Source organism: Falco punctatus, assembly GCF_963210335.1.
Source record: "Falco punctatus genome assembly, chromosome: 7".
NCBI classification, from domain to species: domain Eukaryota; kingdom Metazoa; phylum Chordata; class Aves; order Falconiformes; family Falconidae; genus Falco; species Falco punctatus.
In genome coordinates this window covers 60,504,532-60,528,117 of record NC_137587.1, presented here as the reverse complement: position 1 = coordinate 60,528,117, position 23,586 = coordinate 60,504,532, and the positions used below count along the sequence as shown (strand labels likewise).

The following is a 23,586-nucleotide window of genomic DNA, read 5'->3' as shown; positions in this document are numbered from 1 at the left end:
ACCATCTATTTACAATGCGACCCTTGTTTCCTGCCTGATATATTTATCTTTTCCAAGCCTTATTAATTCTGTGTGTCTTCTGGTAGGAACCCAGAAACTCCCCGTTTTCCTCAATTGCTGTAGATCAGAAGAAGGGCCTCTGACATCACTGATACACTTGGCACAAGTGATATCAAAATCAGGTCGTGGGTGTTTATCAGTATTTGACTTGCTACCTACTAGACCTCTTTGATTTGATCACTTCATGTATACGGAAAAGGTTTGCAAATAGCTGAGGCATATGTTGCCCACAGGGAATGTCCCTTCTCACCTCGAAAAGCTGGTATTTAATGGGTCTCCGGAGACATTAAGGCAGTGGCTGGTCCAATGCTATGGTTTTCTTAAGACACGAAACTTGTGGAGGAATCTGAGAGGAGGCTGGATGCAGATGGACAGGTTTTGTTTCTCTTGCTGTGGAATTAATTGCAGGCGACCCCCAGGCTTCCCAGTGGCAGCGCAACCCGCTCGCTGTCAGCTACACCTGTACTGGGACATGTGTCCTTGAATGGATTCACATCATTGTCCTTTCCATTAACGGGAGGCATTAGTATCTGTGGGGTAAAACCCACCCAACTTTACTTACTAGTGGCCAGAAGCACAACTCTGCTGAAATTCAGGTGTTTATCCCATGTCTGTTATCATTGATTTGTGGATCCTATGGTTTTCCTATGTTGGTTTTTTTTTTGTTGTTGTTTTAAAGGCTAAAAACTGGAGAGCTGGTGAGAGCTCCCAACCATTTCTGATGGCAAAGGGCTCATTGCTCCAACTTCCACTGACCTCAGCTTCCTAGGATTAGAAAATCTTCTGCTCTTAGAAAATATACATCACATATGGGACTCTCGCACTCGCAGTTTTGTTGATTAGAGTAAGATGTGAGGCTCACATATCAAGTGAGATTGTATGGGGGGAAATATTTTATCTTAAGTAAATACTTACAACATGAGACTTGGATTTTGTATAAAAGCCGTTTAGACTAACACGTCATGGCAGTCCATAATCAAATTTGTGTGTGTAGACTGGTGATGTGTGAACCCAAAGTGAATGAATCCTTATTGCTTCTGCCTGGAAAAGCTCACAAACCCAGGGTCTCTCCTGAGATTCCTGTTGCTCTCTGTTACTGGGTGGACTGGTAATTCCTTGGTGTTTGGTGTTTTCACATTAGATTGAGCACGTTTACTTTCCACCTGCAGTGAAAACACAGTATGCAAACATATTTTAACATCTTTACATTAAACAAAGCTTTTCAAACCTCGCAGGTGTTTTGGGGGCACTGTAAAAGTAGTGGTTGTTTTATCCTTTCATCAACATCTTCCCTGGGCTTGTGAAAGGCTTTGTGTCTGGATGGTATGAAGGCAGGAATGGCTCAGCTATGACCTCTCCTCGGTAGTTTTCTGGAAACTGCATCCCTTGCAAGACTCCTATGCATCAGGTAGCGGGTTTTTCCATGCTTCCAGAAAACAGAAAAACATACAGCTTAAGCTGCTGTTTGTTTTCTTTTGGTCATGACCCACATGTACTCTGCTGCACTGAGATATCGCTGTGTTCCAGGGAGTCAGCAAAAGGGGGTACTGAGAATGATACTGTAAAGATGCCCAGATATGGAGCTTTCTGCCTTGCATCCAACAAAAGGTAATTGTCTTCACTATCCACCTCTGCCCAGCAGAAGCAGCTGTCACATGCCCTGATAACGATCCTGAGTTGGAAAACTGGAACCCAGGTCACAATGAAGAAAACCACGTTGAAATCCGTAATGGCAGGAAGCTCCTTCTCTCTTCTTCTGCGACTGTCCACTCTATCCACATCACAGACGGAGGTAAAACGTGCTGGTGGCGAGGCTGGGCAAAGAGTGCTTTCCACTGGGGCTGGTTACATCACCCTGCCTCATGCTGGGGGAGCCTCCTGCTTCTTCCTGAGAACTGGGTGGCTGCTGGACAAACACAGCTTCGATTCAGTACGGCGGGGTGGGTGGTAACTGAGATGCTATCGGCAGTTTAGCCATTATGTTCAACTTATTTGCTGTCCTTTCTAGAAAATTTACAAAAGTAGCTCATTATACTCTTTAGTTCTATTTCTGTGATTTGCTTCAAAAACATTTTTTTACTAAATCATTGCCCCTATAACATCATACCATGATAGCAGTGTTCTCAGGGTCTCAGGACAGGGCAGACACATATGTGCCTCTTTGTCTCTAAGGACAGAGACACAGTGTTGCTGGTGCCTGTTCATATGAATAGTTTTATTCATCTTAACTCTGAATTTCTGTCTCAGTTTTGAATGTGTCCTTTTCCGTGCAAATCTTGATTGCATTCTTCATGAATTGGACAGAATAAAACCCATCTAATCTCTTTAGGATTTGTCTTGAGAACTGTTTTGGGGAGGATGGGCAGAATTTTTCACAAATTTTGATGAGAGCCCAGCACTGGGGTTTAGTGCAATGGTACCACAATCTCCTGTGAGCTGCTGTGTGTTAAAGCAAATGTCATAACCTTTTCTACTTAGGAAAACTCGTCATTAAAGATGATGTGAAGCCTATCATTTTGCGTACTAGACATATACTCATTGAAAATGATGGAGAGTTGCATATTGGCAGTGAGATGTGCCCTTACCAAAGCAATGTGGTTATCATCTTATATGGGCGGTATGTATGCATGGTAAAATATTATCTTAGAGCTTTCTAGGATCTCTCTTCCATAACAGGGAACAAAATTTCACACATCCTTAAAATTACATTTTCTCAGATATCCTTATCATCAGTGCTCTGTGGAATGTTCAGTAGCTTTTTAACCGATTTAAATGGACTGTAAAAAAAGATGCAGTTTTGGTCCTGGTTTTCAAATCCTACTGGGAGATGAGCACTGGGGTATTTGGACATGCCAGAAAATCAAGTATGCACCTTGCCACCACTCAAGCTGACTTTCCAGGAGAGGGTTAAAACCTGAGGAGTTCTTTTATTCTGAAAAATTCTCCTCCCTAAACATCCTTTCTGCATGAGAGTGGTGAGCCAAAGGGTAATGTATTTATGTCCTGCAGATTGCTACAGGATCTCTTAGAATTTCAAGGGTGCCAAGCTCATATTTAACAACCGCTGGAGCTCCTAGCTCCTGGTTAGGATCTCACCTTCCTCCAGAATTCAAAACCACAAACATGTCATTTAGCCCGAGCTTCAGGCCTCCTCTGGCCTGGATATAATGAATATAACATGTATAATTTGCGTTCCAGATATCTGCTGGTCTTCAATAGCTGCTAGTGTAATTCCAAATAATTTATTTTCTGTAGAATGTGGGCAGTTGCTGATCCTTAGAGCAGTTGAAAGAAATGCATTGCAAGTCATGACACTTCCCTCCCTGGGCCACAGCTGAACAAGGGGAGAGGCTCCTTGGCTGCCAGATACAAACCCCAAACTGGTTCCTTTCCTCCCTCCCTGCTGCAGAGCGGATGACGGCAGCCAGCCAAATCCCTACTTTGGGCAGAAGTATCTTGGAGTAAGTAAGGGTGGCACTCTTGAGATCCACGGAAAGAAAAAGCTCTCCTGGACTTTCTTAAACAAGACTCTTCATCCCGGTGGCCTGGAAGAAGGTGGATACTACTTTGAAAGGAGCTGGGGCCATCGGGGTGTCATTGTCCATGTCATTGACCCAAAGACGGGGGCAGTTGTCCATTCAGATCGGTGAGTGACTACTCAACTTCTAAATGTGAGGATCTTTGGGAACAGGTGGGGGACAGCATCTCAGCAAGCTCAGAAACCTGCATTTTAGCATCTTGTTCAAATGAGTGTTATTGAATATATATACAATTCTTTCTCAATCAGTAACCTCCAAAACCAAAGAGTGGGTAGTGTTACTATCTTGCTGTTCTGTTAACTAGATTCGAATTAAGAAAAACCCCTTAAAAAGAAAAACCACTAGACAAGCGCTTTTGCAATGGGATAAAATATCACTGTAAACAATACAAAAGAGTTATTTCTTTATAACACTTGCTTTTCAGTACATAAAGCTGTGATGCCCACTGAAGTGAATGGTTTTGCGTGTTTTTATCACTTTAGGTTTGATACTTACAGAGCAAAAGAGGAAAGCATACGTCTTTCCCAGTACTTGGGCAGAGTTGTGAATGGCATGATCCTGTCAGTTGCAGTGAACGATGAAGGATCTAGAAACTTGGATGACTCGGCCAGGAAAGCAATGACCAAACTGGGCAGCAAGCATTTCCTCCACCTTGGGTTTAGGTATGTACCAGTCCTGCCAGTTCTTCCAGCACAGAGGCTTTATTATGCTCCTGAGATGTCCAAATAATTCCACTCTCTCAAAGGCACAAAGTTATTTTACACGGAGGAAAAAAAAAAAAAAAAACAACCAAAAAAGAGGGAAACTTCTCAATGTGAAGTTTTAGCAGTTAATTAGATAGTTCAAGATGCACTCAGTGTCTATATTAGGTATTTTTATTAGCAGATTGAGGAAGAGCATATGATTCACATTAAAAAAGATGTTTTTCCAAGATATTGTTCCCATAAGTTACTTATTCCAATTTATTTTCAAGCCATCACCCAAAGATTTAAATAGCATATCTGCACACATTGGATTCAGTGGGCTGAACATTATGGAGGGTAGAATAATAGCTGTGTAGCCCTGGCTAAATACATATAGACATACATCCAGCATATTCCTCAGCTTGTCCAATACATATTCAGGGACTTGTGCAGCACAGAAGTTTAGCAAGCATGAATTTATCCTGTGGACTGTAAATACTTCTGTGGCCAATACAGTGTCTGTGTTGGCACACATACTGTTGAGAATATTTGCTATTTACCTAACTGCCATTATATTTTTTATGTTTATCTGAATTTATGTAGGCTTTCTTTTTTTTTTTTTAAAGAGGCACTAAGAAGGTCACTGTAGAACACACACACAAATAAATCTGCCTTGTAGGGAGAAGCAGTTCAATACAGCAGCCTGTGGGAACAAACAAGTGTCAGCTGGGCACATGCAGATGGAATAAGATTTGGGGTGGTTGATGAAGAAGTTGTGTCAAATATTACAGGGACTCCTGTGCACCAGATAATTCATTTCAAAGAGTCGACTAAGGCTCTAGACATAGTCTTCAAAACCAGGCTACCTCCATTAGTGCAATGCTTGCTCTCAAATACCCAGACCCTATTTTAAAGCCCAGTAGTCTGCTGGGTTTCTTTTCAAAAACTAGAATTAGGGAAACAGGAAAAGATTTTTGAACTTTATACTTTTTTTTCCAGTTGTGCAACAGGAAGAGATTGATGGGTTTCGCATGTTTATAAAAGTAAATTGCACTTGATGTTTTTAGGCTGCTGTGGTGTTTTAATGCTAGTTTCTCACTTCTTTGCCATAAATACTTATAATGGGAATACCATAGCAATTCATCCATGGAAGTGTGACTTTCCACATTGCTATTGTTTGTAGTCAAAAAGCTAATAGGTGTTATCTGTAATCATGCTGTTATCTGAAATACCACAATATTTCCCTATACAAATACTAGGGACATTGTGGGTACCGTAACACAGCAGTAGTTGGTAAATATTGTCTTCCACTGTCATACTGGTTTGTGGAAAATTACCTGTATCTTGGTGCCTTATTTAAAAGACTGTATTTTTAGGAGACTCCTTAGCATTTAAGTTCATCAGTTTCAAAAAAAACCCATTTTCTGGGTGGCAGCTGGGACCAGATTTACAGAGGCAGTTAGATGGCAGCGTGGAAGACAGGCAGCTTTGTCAGATGTAACCAAGCTTTTCTCCTTATGCAAATTGAACTTTCACTTCACTTTAATGTAACAAGATTTAGACATCTTGCTTTATGTTTCAGACACATCTATAACTATGAATAAGGGTGTATATACCTGACAGGTGCTTTTTGGAATTTTTTGGAGTATCTTAAAAAAAATATTTAGGACGGGAAAATTATACACACATGTACATACTTGAACATCCATGGCAAAGGAAGGCCCTGACAGAGGACAGTGGATGGATTTTTCTTTCTAACGCGCCCTTGTAAGCGTTCTCACCCTTCACCACTGCCCAGCACCTGGGCTTTGCTGGCTGGTCCTGCTGAATCCTGGTGGTCAGGTCTTCTCAGCTCCCTGCTGGTGGCTGGGGCTGACCATGGGCATCACTGAGATGACAACAGTGTAAGCCTCAGGCAGTAATTTGGCTCAGGAAATTTCTGTTTCCCATGTTGTGAGGTGCCACTCGAATCGGGCTGTTCAGCTGTAGGCTGGGTTGTTTTCTGACTCTGGAGGCGGCAGCAGTTATGTGGACAAATTCCTGTCTATCTCCAGTTGCTCCATATTCAATCCGATTGTGAAGTTGTGCAACTCCCCCTTGCCGTAGCAGAGCCGATGAGCAGTGCTGATTTATCCAAAAATGTTTTTATCCTCCTGGCATCGCATTCAGTTGCCTGTTTGCTGAGTCCAACACATAAGGAATCAAAAGAAAATCCTGCATTCCTCCTCTATTGTCGTTTTGAAAAGTCAGTTTACTCTTTAAGTGTAAGCTCCCGCCCCCTTCTACTAATAAATTAAAAGAAAGCCTTTCTGCACTTGATGATATAGTTGTTCTCTTTGGAATCCCACCCAAGTATCACTAGTTGGATTTACTGGTCCCTTCATTTCATATAGCCCAAATAGATTGCATGTGTCCTTATGTGTCAGGGTTGAATGACTTTAAAACTATTTTTAATGATAAAATAACTGTGAGAAACAAGTATTTTAACGTATGAAATGGGGCCAAACCTTGAGCTGCAGAACTAGATAGCTTCATATTCTTTAGATTATTTTTGAGATTATCATCTTTTCCGTCATTTGTTTTGAATTTGGGGACCAAAAAAAAAATAAAATCTGTCTTGCCTGCTGAGTGATAAAGTGTCCTTCCTGCCCTCATCCCCCTTCTCTCCCTGGATGGAGATCACAGCTCAGCAGTGCTGTCAGCAGTTGGTGCACAGGCGAGTTTTCCAGCAGAAGCATCTGGCTGGCAGGCAGGCTCCCGAGGCTGTTGTGCTGGCAGCTCCTGCTGAGCCTGCCCTGTGCTCGGGCTGGGGACACGCTGCTGGGACTGCCTTCTCTGGAGGAGCTGTGGCCAGTGCCTGCGGGGGAGCTTGGCACAGCACCGGGGGCACCAGTGCTCACCCAGAACTGCTCCTGCTGCCCCCAGGGTCTGGGGCTATGAGTCCCAGCAAAGCCAGCTCATGCCAGTGGGGATCCGTGCGTGTTTTAGTGGCTATCTGTCAATGTCTGTGTATGTTTTCTTCTGAAGTCCCGGGGTGGTTTATAACTTCACTTACACCAGCAGATGGTAAATGGAAGGTGACCGGCAAGACTCAAGGGGGAATCTTGATGCAATTGAAATCACTGGGTAATTATACTTACAGAGACATGATTTAATCTGTGGCACTGTTCGCCAAATGCAGGGTAGGAGTGACAGTCTCCCTACACCCCTAGATGTATATTTTTTATTCTGTTAGTCATTAAAAGCAGCTATGCTTGAACTTCTATTTCGAAGATGAAACTCCCTCCTGACCCCTACTAATTGGGTTCACCACCAAGGTGGGGAGGCACTTCGGTCTGTCTCCACTGCTTACTCATCCGTGTGGTCATTCTCCACCAATGCTGATAGCTATTGAACCTATTCAACCAGTAACGATCAGGCGGTAATGAACTTACCTCTGCCATGGGATCAGATTTGAACAGACAATTCAGACTCATAAACCTTTGTCCCTGTTCAATGTTCAAAATAAGGAAAGCAGATATGCGAAGGCTATCTAGGTAATTTTTATTCTCCTTCACCAGCCAGTCTGTCTATTAGAAATTCTCGTAGGTCATTCCAAAGACAATTGTGATATCCAAGGTTTCAGCATCATTTACATTTATTTATGTATACGTACAAGTAGAAGTGGCTTCTTTTCATATTCTTTAGTGTATGCACACACACACACACATGAAAGATTTTCAGGTTCCCCAAAGAGTTGCCAGTGTCCCTTGGGTCTGTCACACACAAGCCTCTTTAAACACTCATTTAAGAGAGAAACCACTCATGGGAGTGTATTAAGCCAGTATTTGTCGTCAAAATTCCTTCTCTTTTGATATATTTACCAAAGAAATACAGTGTGTTAAGATATTTTTTATTTTAACTAAGCTGCCCATCACACTGATCAGACTGTTTTGAGTGTGATGCCCCTGAGAAATGCGAAAACATTGGGCTATAAAACATATGCATCTTATACATGACATAACTTGATCATTTCTCATTGTCATTTTCCAGGCACCCATGGAGCTTTATTACCGTTAAAGGAAATCCCTCCTCTTCTGTTGAAGACCACATTGAATATCAAGGTAATTCATGCACAAAATGCTGGCTTGACATTATCTCTGGAAGTGGCTGGAGTTATGGTCGAGATTAATTTAGTCAATGATGTTTTCACTTGACACTGCATTACATTGAAGCAATTGATGGTTAGATGCATTTAATTGAATGCTCCCTGTATATATTGCTTCCTCCCATTCATGCAGCTGAGGCAGCTGAGTGGGGTATAACCTAGGTTATCCAAACCCCGAGATCAAAGGTGAGATCCTGCAGCAGTTTAAATACATGTAACTCCACTGAGCTCAGACACTGCCTCTCGTAGACACAAAGCTATGGAACAAACCCCGTTCATACCAGCCAAAAATGTAATCAGTGTGTCCTGTATCGATAGCCTCAAATACTCCTGTGAAACCATTTTCTTGCAACCTGAAGACTTCTGAGTCTGTGTCTTTTCATGGCATATTCAAGAGCAGCTAATAACATGGCTTGATACAACATAGAATAAAAATAGCAATATATTACAAATCATTGGGGTTTTTTTATCCTGTCTTGATTTTTGAATATTTGTCCTCCTGATTGTCCAAGCAGTTATAAAAGTGCCTGAAGGCTCATTCCAAGATCAGTACATTTTTCTGGAAGCTGTGCAGGACTAATTCTGGATGATGTCGCCAAAGTACACAAACACACATGTGGACCATTACCTTTTCACTTCTGACTTTTGTCGATTGCATTCAGTGATTTTACCGATGTTTGGGTTTTTTACAGGTCACAAAGGGTCAGCTGCAGCCAAAGTATTCAAACTATTCAAAGCTGAGAATGGGGAACACTTTAATGTCTCTCTGACTAGCGAGTGGGTTCAAGGTAAGAGGTCTCTGTGCCATTTAGCTTGGTGGTAGATAGCTGACACATAAGGTGAATCATCCGTTTTACTGAAATACTTTTCCATTTGGGATGAGGGGGCTTGCTAGCTGCTGTTTACGTCGCCACTCACCCAAGTAAAGAATACGCAGAGATTCTTTCTCCAATTGTCTCCAGGACTCTCTGAATACTGGGATCCTTTTTCCTTTACTGCACTGGGTGTGAAATTCCATCTCTTATGATCTAAGAGATCACACACAACCTCTTACTTCTTTTGACTGCATAGTCATCATGTCCATGTTTCAGACAACATACAGTAACTGGTCGTAACTTGATCTGAAGATCAGAGAAGGCAGCTAAGGAGGACACCGATCCAAAATCCATAGCTATTAATAATGCTCATAGTGCATACTCCAGTTACGTAGCTTTTAATAACTCTGCCCTCCCTTGGCTGGTTACACTTCATGGCATCATTAAAAGCGGCTGACAGGCTGGCAGGAAGAGGCAGGAATCAGGTCATCAGTGAAGAAATTTGTGAATGATATCTGAGATCATATTATGCTTCATGCATTTTTGCTGCATTTGTTAAGCTTTGTCAAATGACTTTTCTTGTTTGCACTTGTCTCCAGATGTAGAATGGACAGAGTGGTTTGAGAAGCCTGATAAAGCGAGATCTAAGGACGTGGAGAAGCTTTCTGACTTCAAAGCTGCTCATCCTGATAAAATCTGTAGGCAACCCATTGACATCCAGGTAGGCTAGCTTACCGCTTGCTTTAGAGGGGCACATCCTCTTTGGACTGACACTGAACCTCAAAGTAATTGTCAGTAATTTCTGTTTCTAACTAAAAGACACCTATTATTTCACTGCTGTAATACATAACCAGCAAGCTCTGGTATCCAATCTTGTACCATTCTGAGACAAAAGTTTATAGAATTGAGCTCCTACCAGTGAATTCTGGCTTCTGGCACGAAAAGGAGTACAGATGGGGCCATGGACAGCACAGATGCCGTCATGAAATATGTGATTCCCTGCTGGAAGATTAAAAGGAAAAAACACATGAAAATTTCAAAGTTTTTAAATGGTCCTGGAATGGACCCTACCTAAAAAATTGATCACAAAATGTAATGAGATGGTAAAACTACCAGCTGTAGTACGTTGTCAAAAATATCAGTGAGCTTGCAGCCATTTCATGGAGTCAATAGTTTTTTCTCCATGGAAAGACGTTTGAATTCTGTTTGGAGCTAAACATGATAGTTATGCCAATAGGCCAGCATGCTGAGAAGAAATTGTATACCCTTCCTGAGACTGCAAAAGCCTCTTTAAAGACACACACACAAAAAAACTAAGATTTGGTTTTTGCATATGTTCATGTCTACCTGGTAAAACAACTATAGCAGAAGCATTGCCTAGCAAAAGGCAATAAAATACTTCGTATCTGCGGGAGGCTGAACCTAAGGTTCATGCATACTCTGAACCAGCAGAGTTGTCTTTATTCACAAGAATGTGGCTATTGAAGTAAACGGCAATGCTGACAGTATGAGTGAAAGTTTCCAGGGCTACAGGTTATAAAGAATGTCCTCTTGAACAGAAAGGAAAAAACTGCCCTATAATTTTTTGCCAGGTCTTAGCAAATCCACATTAATTTCTGCTTCCATATACATGTATTAGAAGTGACAATTTAGTTCAAAACAAGGGTCAGATGTTTGCTATGATACAGCCCCCTCTAGCATGCATATTAAAAGAGGGTGAAAAAAAAAGACACTCTTCTCTTCAAGAAACAAACCTTTTTTCTCTTCTGTTAAATGACAGTTACTTTTTTTCCATGTATATTAAAAGCAAGGCAACATTTTTCAGTTTATCCTGCAGATCTTAGGGCAAATCCTCAGGTAGTGTAATCTGGTGTTGCTGGTTGCTTTCATAAAGTTACACTGATTTACAGCAGCTGGCCTGCTCCAGCCGGGCTGCAAACAAGAAAATTGAAGATATGATGATAATAACAGAAGTGCAGCACAGCCAGAGGCACATTCCTTCAGCTGACGGTGCTAATCCTGTACATGGCAGTGAGGTGTATGCATTAATGAGAAGGGTCTGCCTAAGTGAGAGAATCAGGATCAGACCCTTCATTGAAAGATGGCTTATCTCCTGATGCCTTGTTAAAATGAGCGTGATACTTGGATTGCCCAATGCAATGCATCACACTTTTGTGAAAGGGTCAAGAGAACTGCAACCTATGGAGCCGGACTGTGAAATTTAACATGACCCTGAGGGGTGACATTGCCCCAGCAGGAGCACATCGCCCTGCTTCTTGGCATGATACAGCCTTTTTTCTCAAGGCAGCTCTACAGGCTGGTACTTTTATGTGAGAAAAGGCCACCTCTTCTTGTTCCTTTTGGCACAATGGGTGTTGCACCATTTATTTTTATAGAGGGACTGCTGCATGCAAAGAAGAAATAGCATTCCTACCTCTTTCTTCTGTGAGGCTCAGACACAGCCTAGCCACAAGCGATGAAATGAGTGCAGTGAAGACGCTTGAAACCATGAGTTCATTTGGGCGCAAGCATTTCTGCTCTGTGTTTTCATCTGCCTGCAAATCAATGGCAAGAGAAAATCTAGGGCACCGAGGCAGATGTTAGTGAAGCTCAGAATACTCCTCCCAAAAAAGCACATGGTCTTAATATAGATAGAGGAGAAAGGCATGCCACCTAGCAATAATCTGTGCATCTTGTGGACAAAATAGCTGTGCTTGAGCACCAGCTGGAGAGCCAGCTGGATAGCACACGTACCAGTCACAACATTTTGTTATACAACTGGTGTGCATCACCCAAAATGAAGCAAAGGCCTCTTCCGATTGCATCAATGTTTTGGTGGAACCCCTTCACCTCAAGGTATCACCTGTTTTTTATTACTATTCTCATTCCAGGCAATGACGCTTGATGGAGCTAATTTAACAACTGAGGTTTTCTACAAGAGCGGCCACGATTACATGTTCCTGTGCCATGGCAAGGACCAGACGGGCGAGGGCTGCCACAACTACAGAGTGCGGTTCCTCTGCGGCAGAGCCGGTACGTGCCCCGTGTTTGAGAACCAGAGCAGGGAAAGGCAGAAATACTGTCTGCTGGTGGACTGGCTCTTGTGCAGCGTAAGAACAACCTGAGCAATTTCCCAAGCTAAAACTTGAGCCGGGCTATTGACGTGAACACAGATAAAGCGGCTGAAGGTTTATCTCGGGAAAAAATTCCTGAGCACTAACAGAAGCAGCAGGGTGGTGCCTCAAAACCCCAGCAAGGCTATGGCAAATACTTGGCAAGTCCCTTCCTGTGAACACCTTGTCTTTTGCTAAAGCATTTTGCGATGAAGCAGGATTAGACCATCGGAGTGTGTGGAGGCAACAGGTTTTGAAAGTAATACTTTATTTTGTGGCTATTAATTCCAACACGGCTGTCCCTATGCTGGTCATGACCCAGGGCATTAGGATTCTTCGGGAAAAGGTGGCAGACAAACAATCATTGCCTTAAAGACCACTTAGCTGCTGTAAATACCAGTGCCCAGCGCCCACAAGTGCTGCTGCTAAGTGGGTGTGGTGAAAATGAGCCACAAAAAGCTACGTTTAAATTTAGTCCTGGGGTGAGTGGAAAATCCACCTGCCTGCAACTAAAGGAAAACACTTTCTTGTTTGCTCGCTTTCCAAGCCAAAGCCAGTAAAAAGCACGCTTGGAAGAGTTAACTGGGTTTTTTTTTTGTTGCATGAGGAAATCATCATTTTTGATGGCGTTCCAGGCACCAAAAAAAAAAAAATAATTAAAAAATAGCATGCATTTTATGATAAGATTAACTGAATTCTCCACCCTTCCATTTTGGCTTTTCAGTAAAACCAAAGCTTACGGTAACCATTGACACCAATGTGAACAGCACGGTCCTGAATCTGGTGGATGATGTGAGCTCATGGAAACCTGGAGACAGGCTGGTGGTTGCAAGCACTGACTACTCCATGTACCAGGCGGAGGAGTTCGAGGTACTGCCGTGCAGAGCCTGCAGACCCACCCAGGTCAAGGTGGCAGGTAAGGTGCTTCAGCTTGTTGTGCTGGTGTTGCAGGTCACCAGTTCTGTCATTTGTGCTGAGGTGACTCCATTAAGAATTGCAGAGCTGGAAGACGCCAGAGTCAGACGGCTAGTTTTCAGATGCTTTTGAGAAACGTATGCCTTCTGTGCTTGAAAGCCAGCTAACTTGATTCTCGTTCTTTTCTGCCTTCCCTTTTCGTAGCTGACACCATTTTTTGTCCCCGAGTCACAGTACTGAGTGGATGTGTTTATTTAAGAGAGACAGACACAGGTGGTGTATTTGAAATGTTCAATTTGTGTAACTGTATTTGGAAATGCATCATCTCCTAGAAAGCAGGAGGTGAACACAGCTGATCTGAAGAGTGAGCTGGGGCAGGAGCAGACCATGAGAGACTATAAGGCTAGGAAGTAATGTCCAGCTGGCTATTTTCCTAGGGAAGTTATTTAATAATAACTGTAATTTCACATTTTAGAAGCACTGTTTTGTGCCACTGAAGCTACTGTTTCTCGTTTACTGTGTCTCTAGACAGCATTGCGTAGAGGTGATGTGTTCGCCAAACATTTCTGGAGTCATGTGGCCAGTGAGCTGTCCTGAGCCACAGCATGGGGGTTGGTCGGGTGCTGCATGGGTTGGTCTGAGCAGGAGGAGCAGGAACCTTTGCAGAGCCACAGCATTTGTCTCTTGAAGATGACTAGCTCGAATCCAAACCAAATTGCTTTTGATGAAAAGATGTTGCAGTCCAATGATAGTAAAGTGGCCTTCAGAGACTAAGTCCAATTAAGTAGCATAGCTGTGATGAAGCACAGATTATTACAGATATACCAGCATAAAAATGAAATCCAGCGTGGGAGATTTGCATCTCCACTTGAGTCTGTGAAGTAATCTTTCCCTTTTAGATCTGTATTTTGGCACACTGATAAGCAGAGCAATACTGCATGAACTGCCTCTTCTGTGAATAGATGAGGATTTCTTAACTTTTATAGTTTACAAAAGCAAAGTTATTTTACAATAAAACGTATGTAGTAACTGAGGCTGCATTTCAAAGGCAGCATATGCCTGGTGGTAAACAAGCATGTTACATTACCTTCTCCTTACACATTGGCAATTGCTTTAGGCAGAGGTTTCGCCTGCATTTACAGTAAGATCTTTCTCAGAAACCATGAGAGTACTTGGAACATCCAATGCACCAGGGAGTTAGCTCAGTTCTGTGAAATGAACTACTTCACCATTATCTCTGATGCAACATCTTCTGGAAGGTACGGATATTCTTCCTTTGGCAACTGCTTCCTCACAGAGCTCTAGCCATTCATTGTTGGGTGGCTCAAAAGAGAGATGCTCATCAAGCCAAGAAAAATGTTATTCACAGTTTGAATGTATCATAGTCTTATGACTTGAAATGAGTAGTACTTTCAAAGAAGACACATTTCCAAGCGAATATTTTTCCTGAGAAAATTTTGAGCTATTGGAAAAAACTGTACCAGACTAGTATGAAACAAGTCACATCATAGAGATGATCTTGGAAGATAGTCAGTAAAAATAAAGATGACGTAGGAATATTTCTCTTAGGTTTCCCATAATCTAATTGATCTGGGAAATTCATGTAATTACATTTATCTTCTACAACAATGGCAACTAAGTTAGTTTAAGGAAATGAATAAAGAGTTAAAACCAACAAAAAACATTAATGTAAATTTCAAATAAAGAAACAGTGGAAACACTTGTTAAAGTAATTGTGCTCTTGGTCTCCCATTACTCTTTAGGAGAATTAGGACATTCCTTTTATTACCACAATTGAGATGAACACCAAGGCCAAAATCTGCCCTTACTTATATCCAGGCAACTCCATTGACGTCAATGGGATTTCACTGATTATATAAATCAAGGCAAAATCTAGTCCAGTAATAAAAATCACATCCAACTTTCTTGTAAGGAAAGCACATTCACACTAGAAAATGAAATTGTCTGCCTGTTTCTAAATTCAATCTAGATGAAATAAAACCTGGGCATAGCTGAGATGTCCCCTGCCTTTGGGAGCCAGGTGGTCCCTGATCTGCTCTATTCCTGGCCAAGGTGTAACTTCACCCATTGCCCTGTGCCATGACATGCAATTAGCCAGGATAAGGAGCACTAATGAGCCAGGAGATGGGTGCCCTCCCTGCCTCCTCCCCTCCACCATGCCTGCAGCCCTGCCTGCACACTCCTGCCAGCCAGGGGGGCAGCAGCACTGCAGCGGTGGGCTTCGAGGTGTGACCATTGCTGGTGGAGGCAAACACCACCACAGTGGGCACTCGCCTCGCACTGAAACCTGCCAGTGCGCGGGTACGTACATACAAACCCACCGTCCCGTGATCAGGCACTGGCTTTGGTGAAACTTACTGGGATTCAATTAATTTCACCTGTGAGGCTTCTGTTAAATAGGGCTTTATTTGTCCCAGTGGCTCATCAAACACTGTGTGGAGGGAGAGCGGCCAGCAGAGAGCAAGCACATAAAAATAGTTGGCGAGCAGCGGACTGGCCCCAGCCTTAGCACAGGTGAGCGGCCCCTGCACAGCCGGTGCTTGTGGCCACATTAGGCTCTTAATTGCATGCAGAAGACATTCATCATAAATGTCTGCCTGCCTTTTGCTACGTGAGATAGGCAAGATTGCTTTTCTCCTGAGAAAACACTTCCACACAGATACATTTCTATGCAGGGTCTCAGAGGGATGTCACTGGTAATAAGTGGAATGGCTTCATTTTCCTAAGAGGTTTAGTTAGCAGCTGAGAACTCCAGAAGTCTGCCCTTTGAAAGACAAATGATAAAACCATTCCTACCTGTGGTGGTTTGTTTCCCTTTCAATCTTTACTTTTTTCCTTTCCGTTTTTTTTTTTTTTTTAAATGAAATCTAGATGTCAGGTCTGAACTACTTAAGAGCCTCTTTGCTTAAAAAAAGAGGCAGAAAACCTCTGCTTTGTGGACAGACACTGTGGTGTGGCAGCCGCTTGGCATACTAACGTTTAATTATAATTGATGCTCTAGTAATTTAATAATATTTTAATAAACATGGTTTAGCATGTTGTGCCACATAAGTCAAACTCATTAGTTAGCTCATGTCCTCTTTATATTTGATACTTCTTGCTGAAACCTCATATTTCTTTACTTGCTAGAAATGGATTGATTAGAGGCTGGTCTTTTCAAAACAGCTTAAGAGCATCAAAACTCAATTCCCATTGGATTTTAGTAGGATTTAGTCGTCTTAACTGTGGACTACTGCAGATCTCAGTGTAGAAGGCAAGGGAGGGAACCCAGGTACTGACCTTGTGCACTCCTTTATTGAAATAATTACACTAACGTCAAAACTGCGGCTCCCATGAGTAAGTGTGGTTCACATGAAGGCTCAGCTCTGCAGGTCCTGCTCCCTGTCAAATGGTCGCTCACTCGAATGGAACTTTTTTTCTCCACTTGCCTCCTTTGTTTAACTTTTCTTTTCAATTGTCATTTTAGTGCCTGGATTATTTTCTCTGTGGGAACAGATTAAAACTGTTTGATCTTCCAACTTCACAAGGTTTGGGGAGGGACAATGGTGCAGGGCAGAGGGAGGGAGGAGGAAGGAAGGAAGGGTTGTGGTGTTATGATAGAACTGGATAGTAGGAAAGATCAAGTATTTTGTCTAGTTTCCCTGGGAAACAAGTCTTATCTGCATCTTGGTTGCTCTGTCTGAAGTTGCTACTAATGCTGATAAGTTTCACCATGGAACAAAAATGATGAAATGTTCTTTTGTGCTCCTATATGCTCTTGATAAAGCATGAAAAAACTATTTGTGCCTGGCATAATTACTGCAGTTATCCCACATACTGGTGCATCTATGGTTACGAGCACACATATCTTAAATCCTGCTTATTGGGTTGCAAATACTAGAGAGATATGGAGTTTACTGTGATCTTGTTCATGCAGAGAACTTTGAATTAAAAATGTAAATACGTAGTTGCCTAACAACTTCACAGTCAGCATTCATCTTGTGCTGTAAGGGTGGCAGAAGTCACTCCACTATCAACATACAGATACTTTTAGAGATCTGTGGTGTTCTGTTTAGAAGTTGGCATCATTCTGGCTGGATTTTGCCAGAAGCTCTTTTTTTAAGTGTGGTGGGGTGACCCTGGCTGGACGCCCAGTGCCCACCGGAGCCGCTCGATCTCTCCTCGTCAACCGGGCAGGGGAGAGAAAACATGACGAGGGGCTCCTGGCCGAGGTGGGGACAGGGAGATCGCTCGGCAGTTACCGTCGCCGGCAAAACAGGCTCAGCGTGGGGAAATCAGTGCAATTTATTACCATTCAGCTGTGGCCAGCAGCGGGTCCATCGAGGAGCCAGCTGGTGTGGCTCCATCGGGCATTGGGCGAACCTTCTGGCAGCTTCTCACAGAAGCCACCCCTGCAGCTTACAGCCACCTTGGTGCTTGAGGACTTTGAGGACTGGGTGGGAAATGTTCGGAAATGGCCCGTTCTAACAGCCTTTGGGAGCTCGCTCTTCTGCCTCTGGGCATTGCCTGGAAGCACAATTGCCAGAAACAGATTCAGGCTTGTGCAGAGGTTCAGAAGGGTTGAGCCTGAGTCTGATTTAAGTAACGGTTTGCTCTGTTTGTCCACCAGACCTGCCTAATCTTCCCATCCCAGCTGCAAGAACTTACATGTCAGGATAAGGTGAGGGAAAACCCGGAAGGTCAGGGAGGGAAAACCTGGCATTTGCAGAAGTATGTCAGTAGATTGCCAAGTAGCTGCTGCAGAAAGGGAGCATGAGGTGGGACCCTGCCGTTGGGATAAAACACTAACAGACCTCACAGAGACCTCTCAGTGCCCGGTTAAAGCCGGCATGAGCAGATGTGCTGCCCTAGGTCCACATCAATCCTCCTGTCACCCCTGTTGGCAGCAGTAAAATCCGCTCATTTCAGCCTTGAAACCAAAGAGCTACAGGGGCTTTGGTCCAACAGGGAATTTGAGCATACACTTACTAATGTTCACGTGAACTCAAGGCTTTTCATGCTCCTGCAATAGAGGGTGTATTTCTGACTTTTGTGGGACACCATGCAGGATCTTGAAGGAGAAAAGGAACAAAAGGCTGTAATAGGAATGAGTTGCCCAGCAGGAAACTGTCCCAAGAAGGCTTAGTTAGCTCTGAACTCCTTACAGAATTTCATCCCTTCTGCTGTATGTCTTTCTACTGGCAACTTAATTTTCCACGTAAAACTTATGAATTTGAGGAATATTTATTCATTAAGACATCAGGTTGTACTGTATGACTCGAGAAGCTGGTTAGCTCACCCAGACCATGCTGTGTTACATTACAGGCTTGTGGCTTAGGGATGCAATAGCAAACCCCATTGAGATAATTCAGAATAATGAGGATTTGACAGGATGCTGGTGTGAACATTTGTTGGTTAGTAAATATAAGCAATAGGGGCATCACCACCAGTGATGACAAATATTTGGCAAAAATGTTAAATCTGACAGAGGTCTGGGCTGGCACCTACAATGAGTTGCACTGATTTTAAAGACTGCCTGAAGGATTGACTGTCACTGGGTTACATGGGTTGAACAGACAAGCTGGTGTTTAGCATTTCCTTTAAAAACTCTTGTTTAGGAAACTTTAAAAGACCATGAGAGAGAAGGTCATAGCCTTAGAGAGCCCAAAGGAGAATAAAAGACTCCTTAGAGAAAAAAAAAAAATCCAGGAGCATCTTAGCTCCACTTTTACCTTCACCAAACCCAGACCTTCAAGTACCTGTTTCACTTCTGAAAGCGAGATTTAGCACTTTGTGTCATTTAGAGCCAACACTTCTAGGAATGCATGAGTGTACCTGGGCAGGATTTCAGAGACATCTGTGTAACTCGCCAGAGCTGAGCACTCTTCCACATCTGTAGCAGCTGAAATAGTTTTAAAATTCCACCCTTCCTAGGTCTGATAAGGCCTGAGACCCAGGTTTTATGGCTAGGTTCAAGTATGGCAGGTTTTTCTGGAGCTTTGTACAGTTTAGAGAGACTCTCCTTTGAACTGCTTTGTTGACATAAGCATGCCCTTGATGAGTGCATCATCTATGTTTATTTTAAGGCATACTTTCTTTTAATAATTACCTTGTCCTTACCAACTGGCAACTTTAATAATCACTGTCAAGTAATAAGCATGGAAATATGCTCATATCTTGTTGAATTAAAACTTCTACCAGGCAAGCCCACACATTACAGCTGTTCCCTGTGAATTTACATTTTGCTAACTGGAGGCACTGGTATGACAAATACAGCAGCAAACTCGGGGCGTTTTTCCTAGCCTGTCACACAGGCCCGTTGTGGGGAGATGTAATCTGTGTCACTGCAAGGCTTTGTTTGGTTTAGATTATACCATGGCACAAGCCTGGCTTGCTGGCGGGACAACATCTGTCCGTGAGGGCTGCGGCAGGACCAAGCCCAAAGGAGGAAACGGTGAATCAGTGACCCCTGGGTTTACTAGCAGTTGGGCAATCGCAGACATCAGCTTTGATGCTGAAGCGGCAGACACATTCCTCCCACATTCAAAGCGCAGTGTTGCCTTCTTAGTATCAAACCACTTCAGTGCCAATTTGCAAACCCCTGGCTGGGGGTTGCCTATGGCCAGTGCTCGGGGTCTCAGGGATCGTGGCTGCTCACTGGGAAGGCTCCATGTGCTGGCTGTGAACAGCAGCCTGACTTCAAATTTGTAGCTCTGCAGAACGAGATGCTCCCATCCCTGTGTGCACTCCCTAAACTCGCCACGGAGCAGCCTCTTTTGTTGTGGTTTTTTTCATGTCTGTCACCAAACATGCCCCAGCGGCTCCCTGGAAGTGCCACGTGTCTATAAATGCACATCGTGGTGCTCCCAGCCCCATGGCAAGTGGCCGGTACCAGAGTGCTGGATCCCAGCAGGTATTTACAGCACCTGAGGACTCCCGTGCCAGGGTCTGTCTGTCACAAGCTGTTTTAGGAGCACAGCCCTATTGCCATGGGGAGCCTGAATTTCTAGCTGCCTTAGGAGAGGTTTGTTTTTCAAAACTCTGTTAAAGGAGCTATTATTCAAAATCCACTTTTACGTTGGAAGGGAATTGTTTTCCATCTCTCCTTTTATCTCCAAACAAGTCAAGTCAGCAAAAGCACAAAGTGAAAAACATGCACCCAAGAAGTTATATTTAGAAACCGGTTAGTCTGTATTTAACATTTCTGTCAGTGCTTACCCTATTTTGCATGTCTGGACTGGTGTTAAATTAAATTAAATACGTGCAAGCATGACATTTATTATTCTAGAGCTCAGCACATGAATAACAAAACTGCCTATCTAATTTCACTGCCACAAATCCTAGAGATGTGGCTTCATATAGGATGTTCTTATGGTTATCTGAACTTCTTCCTGCATTTTAGTAAATCAAGGAAAGGTCAGCTCTGGGGGAAACTTAAAAATAACAGCTTAAAAACAGTTTTGTGTGACAGGCTGTTCTCCTTAACAGCCTCTCTCAAGGGTCCAGCACAGAGTACCCTCGTGTGGAGGACACTCACCACAGCAGCTTTTTAAATGTATGTGACTAAGGGAAGCGAAGCTGCTTTTTGGAGGGGCTGGGTCTAGTTTTGACCACACATCTGATGAGGTTCACTGGCTTCAGAGCAACAACACAGGGAAGACCAGGACTTTCTAGGCAGGCAACTGCAAAAGTGGGTGAGGTGCAAACCTGTGGCCCCTTGCAGCACCCCCGTTCCTAGGACTGAGTGCGGAGCTCAGAGGAGCCTCATCTTCCACCACAGCCAAAAAGCTGTGTCCACCTGTTCTGCCATCATTGCTGCTCTAGTTCATAGAGAGTTTTTTTTTTCACATGATCATGTTATTTTGAAGGCGGAGGTGCTGGGGCAGAAGGCACGTGTGGTGGTGCGAACCCATCCCGCAAGCACAGCTGTCTCGGAGCAAGGCGGAGCACTCACCCTTCCCAAATCCCAGTATCACCATCAAACTACACTACTCCCAGCTGCAGAAGAGGGAGTGAATGGTGTTTGCTTATCTTTGTTATAAAGTCAGAGCATCATGTTTTGATTAAAAACAAGACTGTTTTAATGTTCAAAATCCTCCCCTCAACTTGGCACCTCTGCTTAAGCATGAAGTGCTTCGCAGCGATATCCAGGCTTCAGGCTTTCCATTTGTTTCTAATTACGGATTTGAACGATTCCATTGAAATTAAATACAGGCAAGTGTGGCATTCCTTAAAGTTCAGTGTTTACTTAAAGAGTTTATTACTTATTTTTACTGGAATAATACAGAATGTAGTCAGTAAGATGAACCTTTTCCCAACTGCATTCTCTGCAGAAAGCTGCGGAAGGAAGGAGGGAATATGAATATGTTTGAATGAGATTACAGCAAAGAGATGATTTTGCTTTCTAGACATCCGCACTGCCTGAACTTCAGCCCTTTCTGCTCAGGCATGGGAAAGCCTTTTGTGCTTTTAACCCCTCCGTGGAGCCAGGTGTGTGTGAGGAGGATGTTACGAGTAACTTTGGCCTGGCAAAGGGAGATGTGGCCTGGGGCAGATAGAAGTTCCCATCGACTCTGACTACACCAGGGCAGAGGGAAGTGTTGAAAGTAAATTGGAGACATGCAGGTGGATCTAACATTGAGAGGTTTGGGAGGGCAGGGAGCAGGAGGGTTTGCATCCCACAAGCTGGATGAGGGGTTGCAATTGTCCCAAGCCACAATCGCCGCAAGGCTTTCTGCCCAGCCCTCTCCTTGCTTAGGTTAACAGCCACAGCGTTAGCAGCATCACGCTGATGCTCGCCCCTGAATAGTGCTGTGGGATCTAAGCAGCACCCAGTGCCTCACTGTAGGAAGTGCTGCCCTAACCTTGGCGATCTGGACTGTTCAGTAGCTGCGTCATCAGATTTCTTTACATTGGATGTTCATACATGACTGACTGTGATCCAAAGTAAAAAGATCTTGAAAGATCACGGTCCCTTTTCAAGGCAGGAACTATGTTTTGTCTAACAGACTGTTGGTTTAACTCCCTGGCTCAATGAAGCAACTTCAGACCAAAAATCCCACTTCCTCTGTTGCAAATATCTCAGCAAGACCTTGGGTGACACCTGTGCTCCAGCCTTCCCTCCTTTGAGGAGTCAGCCAACAGTTTTTGCTGATTCAATTACTCCATTATCATGCCAACACCACCACAGGAAGCACAAGGGGAAACCAGCAGCATTGGCAGAGTAACCCTGAAACTGGATCTTGCTCTTTTAGGGAAAGCGACATACCTCCACATTGGCGAAGTCATTGACGGCGTTGACATGCGGGCAGAAGTGGGGCTGCTGAGCCGCAACGTTGTGGTGATGGGCGAGATGGAAGGGCAGTGCTATGAGTACAGCAGCAAGTTATGCTCCTTCTTTGATTTCGACACCTTTGGGGGACACATCAAGGTAGGGCTGGAGCCCTCTCCTTGCACTTTCCTCCTCCCAGCCACACCTTCACATACCAAGGGAGCCAGGATGCACAAGGGAAAACCCCCTCACGTCACCCACTGAGCAAACAGCCTCTCCCCGCAGTACAGCAGATCCACCCCGCTGCTGCCGCCTGCCCCTTGCCTTTGAAGTGCTCCTCACGCCCCTGCAGACATTGCTCAGCCAGCCAGGCTGGTTATTAACCCACCCAAGGTATTGTCCCCACATTCCGATCCCAGTTTTCCCCAGATTCTAGTGGTGCTCAGCCCAGGGAGTTCGATTTGAGCCCAGCTGACTGAAACTCACAGAAAACATTAAATGCGAATAGTTTTCCTTCTAAAATTAAGTTAAATGTAGCAATGGCAGCAGTGGGGGCATCAGAGGTAATCCCCTTTGCCACCATGACACTCTTTCTCTCACCCTGCAGCCATATACTCCCTTCCACGTGGTAAATCTCCCTAGCAGATACAGTGCAACCCTTCCTATTCCTGTATTCCCCCCTCCTTCTTACCCTCAACAGTCTTTTGTGTTTCTTGACTGATGTTTTATTGTTCTCCAGATTGGTCTTGATTTTAAGGCTACCCACATTGAAGGTCTAGAACTGAAATATATGGGCCAGCAGACAATGGGGCATTACCCAATTCATTTCCATATGGCTGGAGATGTGGATGAGAAAGGAGGCTACAACCCTCCAACATACGTGAAGGATGTCGCCATTCACCATACCTTCTCCCGCTGTGTCACAGTCCATGGATCCAACGGTTTGCTGGTAAGAATCCCTGGAGTCTACCTTAGCAATCAAGGCACCAGTCAAAAAATTTCCTCATAGCATTAATACAGCTTAATTATTGCAGGACGATGTG

At 43.7% G+C, this 23,586-nt stretch overlaps 1 protein-coding gene across 10 annotated transcripts in view; it reads left to right on the top strand.

Annotated features, from left to right (window-relative positions):
- Positions 1-23,586, top strand: part of CEMIP (cell migration inducing hyaluronidase 1) — a 121,839-nt gene that overhangs the window by 58,681 nt on the left and 39,572 nt on the right. For 9 of the 10 annotated variants that reach the window (XR_013929445.1, XR_013929446.1, XR_013929447.1 and 6 more), the window contains exons 3-13: positions 1,700-1,852; positions 2,539-2,677; positions 3,470-3,706; positions 4,082-4,261; positions 8,315-8,385; positions 9,122-9,217; positions 9,844-9,965; positions 12,136-12,277; positions 13,082-13,273; positions 22,527-22,702; positions 23,283-23,492. Coding sequence is in view for 3 of the 10 variants with exons in the window: in XM_080395343.1 (XP_080251469.1) it covers positions 1,700-1,852; positions 2,539-2,677; positions 3,470-3,706; positions 4,082-4,261; positions 8,315-8,385; positions 9,122-9,217; positions 9,844-9,965; positions 12,136-12,277; positions 13,082-13,273; positions 22,527-22,702; positions 23,283-23,492 (1,718 nt within the window). In the remaining 7 variants the exon portion in view is untranslated. The remainder of the gene's footprint in view (positions 1-1,699; positions 1,853-2,538; positions 2,678-3,469; positions 3,707-4,081; positions 4,262-8,314; positions 8,386-9,121; positions 9,218-9,843; positions 9,966-12,135; positions 12,278-13,081; positions 13,274-22,526; positions 22,703-23,282; positions 23,493-23,586) is intronic. The other variant, XM_080395344.1, reaches the window with a different exon arrangement.